This window comes from Uranotaenia lowii, chromosome 2 (genome assembly GCF_029784155.1).
Source record: "Uranotaenia lowii strain MFRU-FL chromosome 2, ASM2978415v1, whole genome shotgun sequence".
Lineage (NCBI taxonomy): Eukaryota > Metazoa > Arthropoda > Insecta > Diptera > Culicidae > Uranotaenia > Uranotaenia lowii.
The window spans coordinates 266,176,860-266,189,272 of record NC_073692.1 but is presented as its reverse complement, the minus strand read 5'-3'; the positions used below and the strand labels follow the sequence as shown (position 1 = coordinate 266,189,272).

The window sequence follows — 12,413 nt, the reverse complement described above, 5'->3', positions numbered from 1 at the left end:
TTTAGGTAAAAATGCTGTTTTTTTGGCAATATTTTCGTATAATTTTATTGGAAATGCTAGAAACTGATAACTTTCTTACGACAAAGCTGAAGTTTTATAAAAATCTATGTCTTTTATAATTTAATTATAATTTAATTTTATAATAAACTAAATTTAAGGTTGCCATAATATGGAGGAATTTCATTCCTAAGATAAATTTTATAAAATCTGTTTTGAGAACTTCGATTTGCTCTTAAGATGTAAATAAGAGCTTAAATTTGAAGTTTTAATGATAAATGATATTCTATTTAACCTGTTATTATAGGGGCGGCTTTTCACAAACATGATGGGGGCAAACAAAAACACTCTTTTATTCCACTTTCCCATCCTTATGAAACCATCATAAAAGCTTAAATTTGTTTTACTTCTAAGGTTCATTTGAATAAGAAGCAAAAACCACCCTACTTTTTGTTTTAGGCTTCTTTACGTATAATTTTTAAAAGTCAAAATATTACATCAAAAGATATCAAAATCTTTTATGAATTTTTTAATTTTTTTGAGTTGGTTTATTCATGAAATTCTTTTTTGCCTTATGTTCAAAGCGTATCACCCTCGAAATTCATTGATTGGATACGTTGTCTTGTCAGCCATTTCGTCAAACGGCCATAAGTGCATTTAACCCGATAGGCCCATTTAGGAAACCTTCCCCCTACATCCAATGATAGCTAAGACTTAATGTAAACAAAGCGTCGAGGGATCGTTCAAGACTGATTCGAGTGCAACGAAATAATTACTGTTGAAGTAATGTAGGAGTTCAATTGCCGGACCCTGTAGACCCTAACCGTGAAAGATGGTTAAATATAATTGTGTAACAACACATTTTTGCGTTTGTTAACATTATAATTTCACCCGTCTGAATTCTTGTTTTTAAGTTAGCATAATTTTGATAATAATGCTTACACCTAAATGTGTGCAGCTCCACAGGTTACAAACATTCAGGGGTAAAAAATACTACAGAAAATTCTTCTTGTCGAAATTATAAAACATTGTTTGGATGAATGATATTTTGATATTAGTTGATGATAAATTTGCCAGACTGTGTATTGACAGTACACAATCCAACTGGCCTGCTGTGTTTAGGAATGTGTTGATCAAAAGTCGATCACGCTTCCTATACAGAGTAGTCTGTTGTACGGCAAAGGCGTACCACCACACTTTCATGCTTTCCAATAAAAAAATGCTCTAGACTTACAGTTTCAACACCTATCCAAACTTTATCCTACGAAGCTCATCTGATGCTTGCCTATCCGCCTATTCTTCATGTCTTTACAAATTCTTCTACCTAGCGTTTCATCTCGCCGCACGTGTCAATGAACATATAAAATTAAATTATTTTGATATTAACAAACACGTGATGCAAACCAATTAACATAACATAAAAATATCAATAAAAAAAAATTTGTGATAGTCCAAAAAATATTTTTACACTAACAGTGTTGGTATATAAGAAACTTACCAATATACAGTTTGTAGGTGATATCCTTGAGCCAATCCGTAATAACGGAATTGAAAAACGTTAAAATTGCTTCATTTATTGCTTCATTTTTAATATTTTCTATGAGAATCTAAGACTTTGAAAAACAAGATTAATTTATTAAAAACTATGTTCTGATCATTTCGTATTCATTCAGTTAAAGCTTTATTAAATTCAACTTGAATAAAAGTGGAATAATGGTATTGGTTATGGTATACAAATATTACATCCAATCCCGCTGTTGCATGATGCCTGCTTGACGGTACTTCTCATAAGAATTCTCAAGATCGCAGAATAAAATCTCATAAGGGTGGAAAGTGATCATTAAAAAAAACTTGTCATTCTTCCAATGATTCGATTTAGACGAAAATATGATCGTTAATCCGTGATTAAAAATAAGGACGCAACTTTTCTATCGCCAGCCAACTCCCCTACTTAAAAAGAAATTAAAAGATAACCTATCTTTTGGAGAATCACTAGTCTTCCGATGACGCAAGTTGGAGTAATTTCGTGACTTTGAATGCTTTGTTTCCGATTAAGACAGCTTTCAGTGTGGATTATAAAGCGCTAGAATTTCTGCTCTTTCCTAACCATTCCAACAACGGACTTGTGGCTGCATTTGCTAAATCTCTCTCGTGGGTATGTTAGTGGTTTGCTGCTGAATTGTGCAAAGAAAGTTGATTTTTTTTCTCTGGTTGCCTCTTACGCATTGATGCGTCCGTTGAATGAAACCGCAGCGAATTTCCAGGATCCGATTTCATGTTACGTTTCAAAGTTTTCCGAAGCGGATGAAAAATCCATCGCAGGCAAGGAAACAAACAAAAAAAAATCACCCAGCTCGAAAAAAAAACCAAAACAAAGCCTGGGAAAGAATAAATTGTTCATTCCATGTGGATGTCTGTTTAGGCAGACTTTTGCCGGCCGACCATCTCGTCGTAGTTGGGCTGCAGGATGAAATCCGTAAAGCTCAGGGTCGTAGAAACGATTTTTTGATACTGTACGCTTTTCCTTTTGCGTTTCGTGTACCCGCGTCAAAGTTACACAGGATTATCCAAAATTTCCGCTTCCGTTTGTGTTTGGTTTCAGCGCACGAAAAAAAAATGAATCTGTTGTATGAATGAAACGGCCCGTGCTAATTGAATGCAATGCCTCGTGGAGAAACGATAAACCGGAGGGAAATTTTTAAGAGTTTAGTTTTTCGCAGTATATAGCGGCAATTGTTATATTTACACTTAGGTTTGAAATTGTTATCTATCTAAAGTTATTGGTCCCCAACAATAATACCGTCAACTGGAATATCATGCAACGCTTTCAAACTTCAATGGCTTCTAATAAACTTATGTTCACGAACTTATGTTAACACGCATCAAAAGTTTTAATTTCATTTGATCAAATCTTACCCATAACAGGAAAACAAATTATAAAAAGATTAATTTTAAAATATTAGAAGGTTGTACGAAAAGTGTTTTAAAAACTAACAGTGTTGGATAAAAAAAAATTAAACCAATATAAAGTATAAGATCCTGTCATTACACCAATTAGTCATACTGGTTAAAGTTTTTGATGGCATCGAAAAATGTTAAAATTTGTTAATCTGTAGATATTTTTTTGAATTTTCCATTACAACCGAAAAACCTCCAAAAACTAGTTTAAGATATAAGAAACTGTGTTATCATCATTTTGACAACATATAATGATAACTTGTTAAAATTATATTTAAAAAAAATATCTACATGATATCTAAAATATTTTATTCTCACGCGATGCAAATGAAATTCCAATGCATGAAGCTTGCTGGAAAATTTTCTGGCTACAACTTTACCCAAAAACGGCTAAGCGATAGGAGTAGCGAGAAAAAATTATGACGTCCCAAACTGAGCATTCTCTTTTTCAAGAAAAGATACCAAAACACGCATTGACTGATTTTCCGTCCTATTTTCAGATATATAATTTTGACAAAAAGTTGTTGATTTAGGAGTCTTGAGATGTTCTGATGAAATGATCAATATAAAATTCTCTATCATTTGTAAGAATGAAATAAGGTTACCAAAAACTAAATCTACTGAATGCCATGATTTTGCGAAAATGAAACTTAAATCTGGTTGATCTGTCTTTTTTCACATTTAAATTGGTAGCAAATATAAACTTACAAATGATTTAAAAAAAACATTCTGAGTTCAGTTTGGGCATTCAAAATCGTACAGCTTTTAAACAGTTTTAAATAAAGAAAATAAAAAAAGTGACAAAACTGACAAAAATGACAAAAATGACAAAAATGACAAAAATGACAAAAATGACAAAAATGACAAAAATGACAAAAATGACAAAAATGACAAAAATGACAAAAATGACAAAAATGACAAAAATGACAAAAATGACAAAAATGACAAAAATGACAAAAATGACAAAAATGACAAAAATGGCATAAATGACAAAAATGACAAAAATGACAAAAATGACAAAAATGTCAAAAATGACAAAAATGACAAAAATGACAAAAATGACAAAAATGACAAAAATGACAAAAATGACAAAAATGACAATAATGACAAAAATGACAAAAATGACAAAAATGACAAAAATGACAAAAATGACAAAAATTACAAAAATTACAAAAATTACAAAAATTACAAAAATGACAAAAATGACAAAAATGACAAAAATTACAAAAATTACAAAAATGACAAAAATGACAAGAATGACAAAAATGACAAAAATGACAAAAATGACAAAAATGTCAAAAATGTCAAAAATGTCAAAAATGACAAAAATGACAAAAATGACAAAAATGACAAAAATGACAAAAATGACAAAAATGACAAAAATGACAAAAATGACAAAAATGACAAAAATGACAAAAATGACAAAAATGACAAAAATGACAAAAATGACAAAAATGACAAAAATGACAAAAATGACAAAAATGACAAAAATGACAAAAATGACAAAAATGACAAAAATGACAAAAATGACAAAAATTACAAAAATTACAAAAATTACAAAAATGATAAAAATAACAAAAATTACAAAAATTACAAAAATTACAAAAATTACAAAAATTACAAAAATTACAAAAATTACAAAAATTACAAAAATTACAAAAATTACAAAAATTACAAAAATTACAAAAATTACAAAAATTACAAAAATTACAAAAATTACAAAAACTACAAAAATTACAAAAATTACAAAAATTTCAAATATTACAAATATTACAAAAATTGCAAAAAATGGCAAAACTACAAAAAATACAAATATTACAAATATTACAAAAATAACAGAAATTACAAAATTGACAAAAAATATAAAAATTGACAAAAATTACAAAAATTGACAAAAATTACAAAAATTACAAAAATTACAAAAATTACAAAAATTACAAAAATTACAAAAATTACAAAAATTACAAAAATTACAAAAATTACAAAAATTACAAAAATTACAAAAATTACAAAAATTACAAAAATTACAAAAATATCAGAAATTACAAAATTGACAAAAAATATAAAAATTGACAAAAATTACAAAAATTGACAAAAATTGCAAAAATTACAAAAATTACAAAAATTACAAAAATTACAAAAATTACAAAAATTACAAAAATTACAAAAATTACAAAAATTACAAAAATTACAAAAATTACAAAAATTACAAAAATAACAAAAATTACAAAAGTTACAAAAATTACAAAAATTACAAAAATTACAAAAATTACAAAAATTACAAAAATTACAAAAATTACAAAAATTACAAAAATTACAAAAATTACAAAAATTACAAAAATTACAAAAATTACAAAAATCACAAAAATTACACAAATTACAAAAATTACAAAAATTACAAAAATTACAAAAATTACAAAAATTACAAAAATTACAAAAAATACAAAAATTACAAAAATTACAAAAATTGCAAAAATTACAAAAATTACAAAAGTTACAAAAAATACAAAAATTACAAAAATGACAAAAATTTCAAAAATTACAAAAATTACAAAAATTACAAAAATTACAAAAATTACAAAAATTACAAAAATTATAAAAATTACAAAAATTACAATCGAGATGGGATCAGAAATAGTTATTTTCTGGGTCCCCAGTCATATCGGGATTCCGGGAAATGAGAGAGCAGACATTGAAACAAAAAAGGCTTTGGAACTGCCAGAGGATGAAAACCAGATTATAGACATCAAGGAAACACGGGAAATCATCAAGGCACAGTTCATTAACCGATGGCAGATGCAGTGGCATTCAAACCTAACCAATAAATTACGCGAAGTGAAAAACACTGTGCTTCCATTCAAAGCTGCATTATTGGGGAATCGACGAGATGACGTGATCCTAGCACGTTTACGCATCGGACACACATTACTTACACACTCGTACCTTCTGGACAGAGTTGACCGTCCATTATGTCACAGATGCAACGAAGTATTAACCGTGAAACATATCATCGCAATGTGCCCACAATTGGAAGAGGAACGGATCAGTCACGGTGTACCGGGTAACCTTCGAGAGGCATTAGCAGACGACAAAGAAAGAGCAACAACAGTGTTAGAATATTTAAAATCAATCCAATTGTACGATAAAATTTAACATTACTTTGTAACTTTAAAACATCAGGGACCCGAATGCCAAAAAAGGTCCTAAATAAATGCAAAAAAAAAAAAAATGACAAAAATTACAAAAATTACAAAAATTACAAAAATAACAAAAATTACAGAAATTACAAAAACTACAGAAATTTCAAAAAATACAGAAATTACAAAAATTACAAAAATTACTTAAATTACTAAAATTACTAAAATCTTGGGGTTGCGCTTTTTGCCGCCCATCTACAAATATTCAATATTCATTGGCTTAAACTGCTATTTATATGTTTAACTCTTAACACTGAGGTTTGGCATTTTAAGTAACCTTTTATGGAAAAAATTTTAGAAACATTCTTATCGCTTTACCGAATAAATCGATAGCTTTCATCAAATCGATTTTGGCTGAATTGGCAATTTGCGAAAGTTAACCTAAAAATTATCTTCCGGAATCCATTTCCTAAAAATCAATCTACCATGAGGAACTAAAATTAATAACGGGCTTAGGGAAAAACCGCTCCACAAATTAATGAGTTCGTCGATAATCTCCCGGGGATTTTGTATTTCCGATTATTTCTTGGCACTGCCTTCCGCCTTTTTTTTTGTTGCTTCTTCGGGGTGGCTTTACGGTATCTTAAGTACCATTCGATTATGTTTACTTGGTCGCCCACAACAGGGCCTTCGAAGGGAGCAAAAAAGAAATAATGAAATCCGTCGGTTTCTCTAGTATCAATTAGGGTGAGGATGTTTCAACGCTCAAGTTGTTTTGCTTTTCTGCTGCCATTTCTCGGCCTCGTCGACTGGAACAAGCTGGCTTATCAAGATTATTATCGCCAAAATGTTGCAACTTTGATCAATGATTCTAATCTGGGATTATTTCCCGCCTCTTTCTCTTCTTCTCCAATTTCAGCTCCGAAAGCCTGTGTCCACACTGTCGATTCCCGGTTCGATGAAAACACCGTGCGCCGGAAATCGGGAAACAGTATCGGCTGCATGCACAGAAGAAGCCGGAATCGCGCTCGTGGGCGTACACTCAGAGTATCCCAGGTAATTAGTTCCCCCATCATGACTCTGTTGTTACACTCTTTCTCTCTTCTTCTGTAACTTTCTCTCACTCACTCTGTGTGTGCGTCCCCTTCCGTGTGTTTTGTGTGTGATCCCAACCCGAACGAAAAAAAAACTTAATCGAGAACCGAACCAAAACCAAACTGCCTAACATGCACGCTGAACCGACCTCGATCCAATCGCCCAAAGATTTCGGAAAGACCAAACCGGAAGGCGATTTGGTTTAATTCGTGGACCAACGCCTAGAGGCGAGCCTTTAATTGAACTTTGACCAGATCAAAAAGCTATTAATCTGAATCAAGGCGCTCCAGAAACGACTCCACGAATCCAACCACCACCAACCACCAACTACCAACCAAAAAAAAAGAAAAGACAAAATATCCCCTCCCCTTTTAAACTTATTGTCGTAAAAACCAAAAAAAAACTAGCTGTTGTCCTTCGTGTTCGTGTTCGAAGCCAAAAATTTCCCTCGGCGCAATACCAACCAAATTAATGAATGTTATCATCAAGGTACATGGAGGAGCGAGGCCTGGGTGGCGGCGTCTGTAAAGGTCCCGGCACTGCTCCAGGAGGTCCCGGCGGAGGCAGTCAGAAGCAGAAACCGAATGTCGGCTATCGGCTTGGCCGGCGGAAAGCGCTCTTCGAGAAGCGGAAACGGATCAGTGATTACGCCCTCGTCATGGGCATGTTCGGCATTATTGTGATGGTGATAGAAAACGAGTTAAGTAGCGCTGGTGTATATAATAAGGTGAGTAACCAGAGTCAAAATCAACTTCTCTCTCTTTGGAGGAATTTCTCATTTTAAGCTCTATTCCATTTTATCGGTTCGACAGGGAAGATAAAGAAGAACAATAAAAATCTTCCTTCAATTCTTGCATTCTCGCGATGTTCTGGACTGTTTGCCGGGCGCTTTTCATCGCGAGAATGTCTAAATGAATGACGTTAAAATCAAAATTAAATCTTTAGCATTCCTCTAAATCCCACGGAATACAAAATTTCCGAGCATCTTACCGACAGCAACCTTAGGAATGCCAACATTTTTTCATCAACTGAAACGTCTAAAACGTTCTTCTAACTTCTTTTACCAGATATGCAATCAAAGGGATACTTCCTTTCAAAACAAAAACTCAATAAAAAATAAAAATATTTTAGACTTAAATAGAAATCATTTAAAGGAAAATGATTTTGGAAATATATTATCTGCGTATGTAGGGGAGAATTGGGGTAACTTGATCATTTTCTTTACATGATATCTTTTGGAAAAAATAGCTAGGAGAGATAAGGGCATAACGAGCACCCAGGGCATAATAAGCACTCCTTTTTTCTACCAAAGTACGTATTTTCTTAAACAAATTTTCATGTGGATTTGTTTCGTACTACTTATAGTAATAATTTTTCACCAAAAAAGAAATATCCTTTTCATCTTTATAGAAATATTAAATAATAACCAGCTAGGTTCTCAAGTGACGAAAATATTATAATTTTTGAGCACCACCAAATAAGCTTTTATGACCTTTAAATCATCTTGGTCTAAAATGTACGCACTGCAACATGATTTTCACATTGTTTCTCAATTATCACCATCATAAAATTTTTTATTTTTCACTTTAATCAATTTTAAAACGCGTTTTTACTTAGATTTGTTGACCTGGGCGAAGAGCAAAGCAAGCGCTGGCCGTTTGTGAGATCGATGTTCTAAAAAATCGTTCATCTCTTTTATTTCATTTGAATGGGTTCAAGTGATTGTGCGCGAGTGGGAGGGTTAAAGAGAAGAAAGGAGAAGCTGAAAGTTCGATTTTGGTGAATGAATTTTCGTGGATTTGAAAGCGAAAAATCTAAATGGAGTTAGCGAAGGGAAGTGGGGTTTCTCATGTGCACATGAAATCAGTTGTGTTTGCCCTTCAAAGGCTCTCTGAAGTGGGGAATGGGGCAGTGCGAAAAGGAATAGTTCATTTTTTTTTAAGAAAATCAGTGATGAAATGCGAAAAAGTTTAAATTCGCGTTCGACGATTGTGGGTGTTTGCGATAACATGCGAGAGGAGTTGGAATCGATAGCGAGTACTTGGTGAGATTGTTCCTGTTAAATGTTATACAACGATAAATTAATTTTCTTTTATATAAATAAGAAAGTTCAGTCAGGTGCCAGCTGGCCAGGTATATACACGGATGCCGGAATACCTGTGGTAAATATACAACATTGAAAATGGTGTAAATTTTTAACTGGCTGTGTATCTGATTGATTCTTTCTTCCAATATATACTGACACCTACACGCAATACATTCACTCGATAACAGTTCACACGAAGCCATGGGGTCCGGGTATGGTGCACGTTGCATTGAAGAACTGTCGAAATATTTAGTTAAAAGATGCATGTGAGATCATACTTAGGCAAAAACTGCGGTGAATCCGTGCACCCATGGTGGATAACCAACATACATACATACATACAGATTTGTTGACCTGGGCGAAGAGAGCACAATTAATCAGGGCAAGATGAGCGTTTTCTGCCGTATAATCCAGCAGTGAATTCGACTCGATGAAGTCCACTGAATAATAGAGCTACAGCTTGACTTATTTCATCTGTCGATTTGGCCTCTTGGTAAGGTGTCGGAGAAGTAATCAGTAGACTCGAGTTCGATTCCTGTTCGAGGGGATTTTTTTGCACATACTATTCATGATTGATTTTTTTGATTGTATGGCTAGTAGCATCATCCGTCAAACAAAACACCAGAAACATAATGTATGAGTATGTTGTAATTCTTTGAATTCTACAATTAGACCTAGATTATTCTGTTATTGCTTTGTTTGATGAATCTACGCCTCACCGTTTACTGCAAAATACATCGATCATGAATGATAAATGAAAAAAAAATCACCTCGAACAGGAATGGAACTCGAGTCTACTGATTACCTCTCCGACACCTTACCAATAGGCCAAATCGTCAGATAAAACAAGTCAAGCTGTAGCTCTATTATTCAGTTGACTTCATCGAGTCGAATTCGCTGCTAGATTATACGGTAGAAAACGCTCATCTTGCCCTGATTAATTGTGCTCTCTTCGCCCAGGTCAACAAATCTAAGTAAAAACGCGTTTTAAAATTGATTAAAGTGAAAAATAAAAAATTTTATGATGGTGATAATTGAGAAACAATGTGAAAATCATGTTGCAGTGCGTACATTTTAGACCAAGATGATTTAAAGGTCATAAAAGCTTATTTGGTGATGCTCAAAAATTATAATATTTTCGTCACTTGAGAACCTAGCTGGTTATTATTTAATATTTCTATAAAGATGAAAAGGATATTTCTTTTGTGGTGAAAAATTAATACTATAAGTAGTACGAAACAAATCCACATGAAAATTTGTTTAAGAAAATACGTACTTTGGTAGAAAAAAGGAGTGCTTATTATGCCCTGGGTGCTCGTTATGCCCTTATCTCTCCTAGCTATTTTTTCCAAAAGATATCATGTAAAGAAAATGATCAAGTTACCCCAATTCTCCGACACCTTACCAATAGGCCAAATAGTCAGATAAAACAAGTCAAGCTGTAGCTCTATTATCCAGTTGACTTCATCGAGTCGAATTCGCTGCTAGATTCCCCGGCAGAAAACGCCCATCGTTCTCATTATGCCCCTACAGTGACTGGTTTTCAGCTTTCGGCCAAAAATTTTTAAATGCATTTTTATACGTTTTTATCTACTTTTTCAAGTTTCATCCAATTAGGCAATAGACTACTTGAATGTCTGAACACGAAACAATGATGAAATTCACATATTATAGCCATTATGCCCTCATCTCCCCTAGTTCAAATGAAAATCACTCTAGGTACATTTTTTTTTTATTTACAACCAGGCCTCAAGCCTTTTACTTTTCAAAGTTTAAATGTGCCGATTGTGCCGAAAAGGGGTCGTGATAGACGCGGCGACTGAACTGTTAGAAATATGTAATCAAAGGGAAGAAAGGGGTTCATAAGGGGTGTCTTCCGATGTTACCGATGGCTCCGTAATTTCACTTTAAATGAAAAAAAAGCCATAAAAGCCGAAATACTCGCCAAAAGTTGCTTTTTATCAGTTTTATAGTGGAATATAGAGCTAAGTAACTCTGATAGACAGTTTCTATATCCAACTACATATAATGCCAAAAGGCACACGCAATTGACTAGGGTATACCTTCGAAATTTCCAACTTCATCTCAACCAGGGAACTCGCTCTAAGAGCTTACACAAATGCAGCTCAGAATGTTTTGGTCAAAAATTCTTATGCAAATAAAATCTCCGTCGCTTGAATCATATATTTTTGAAGTTATTTTAAACTGTTAATTCATACGATGCATAACAAGCTTATTGTGTGTAACTTAGTGAGAAGAAGATATGTATTTTTAAACGCACAGTTGTTACTGATCTGAATATATGAAAATGTAACAATTGCAAAGTTTACTTCATTTTGTAGCAGCAGTACCTCGCAAAGTAATCAATGGCAACATTTTTAATCGATTCAAAACTCGCATGTTATTTCCCATTGATCCAATGTTTTGAGGATTATTGTTGAGCGCTGATCAGGAACATAAAAATGGAATACACGCCTTTGTGAACCTGAAAAAGTTTAAATTCCATCGTAAGTCACGAAAACTAGCATATTATAAAAAGATACCTTCAAAAATGGCTCGTAGTTCAAAGTTTCAAAAACGGCTGAAAGGTTGACAGGCGTTTGGCAAGCGTTCAATATCATCATTGTAGACTGTTTTTCAATTTTGTCAATTTTGTCAGTTTTGTCAATTTTGTCAATTTTGTCAATTTTTTCAATTTTGTCAATTTTGTCAATTTTGTCAATTTTGTCAATTTTGTCAATTTTGTCAATTTTTCAACTTTGTCATTCCTGTTAATTTTGTCAATTTTGTCAATTTTGTCAATTTTGTTAATTTTGTCAATTTTTTCAATTTTGTCAATTTTGCCAATTTTGTCAATTTTGTCAATTTTGTCAATTTTGTCAATTTTGTCAATTTTGTCAATTTTGTCAATTTTGTGAATTTTGTCAATTTTGTCAATTTTGTCTATTTTGTCAATTTTGTCAATTTTGTCAATTTTGTCAATTTTGTCAATTTTGTCAATTTTATCAATTTTGTCAATTTTGTCAATTTTGTCAATTTTGTCAATTTTGTCAATTTTGTCAGTTTTGTCAATTTTATCAGTTTTGTCAATTTTGTCAATTTTGTCAATTTTGTCAATTTTAACAATTTTAACAATTTTA

General features: G+C 32.4%; 1 protein-coding gene across 16 annotated transcripts in view; it reads left to right on the top strand.

The window, feature by feature from the left end:
* The window catches only part of LOC129749058 (small conductance calcium-activated potassium channel protein), a 759,751-nt gene that overhangs the window by 502,483 nt on the left and 244,855 nt on the right, over positions 1-12,413 (top strand). For all 16 annotated transcript variants that reach the window (XM_055743901.1, XM_055743886.1, XM_055743888.1 and 13 more), the window contains 2 exons: positions 7,012-7,148; positions 7,677-7,914. In XM_055743901.1, coding sequence (XP_055599876.1) covers positions 7,012-7,148; positions 7,677-7,914 — 375 coding nt within the window. The remainder of the gene's footprint in view (positions 1-7,011; positions 7,149-7,676; positions 7,915-12,413) is intronic.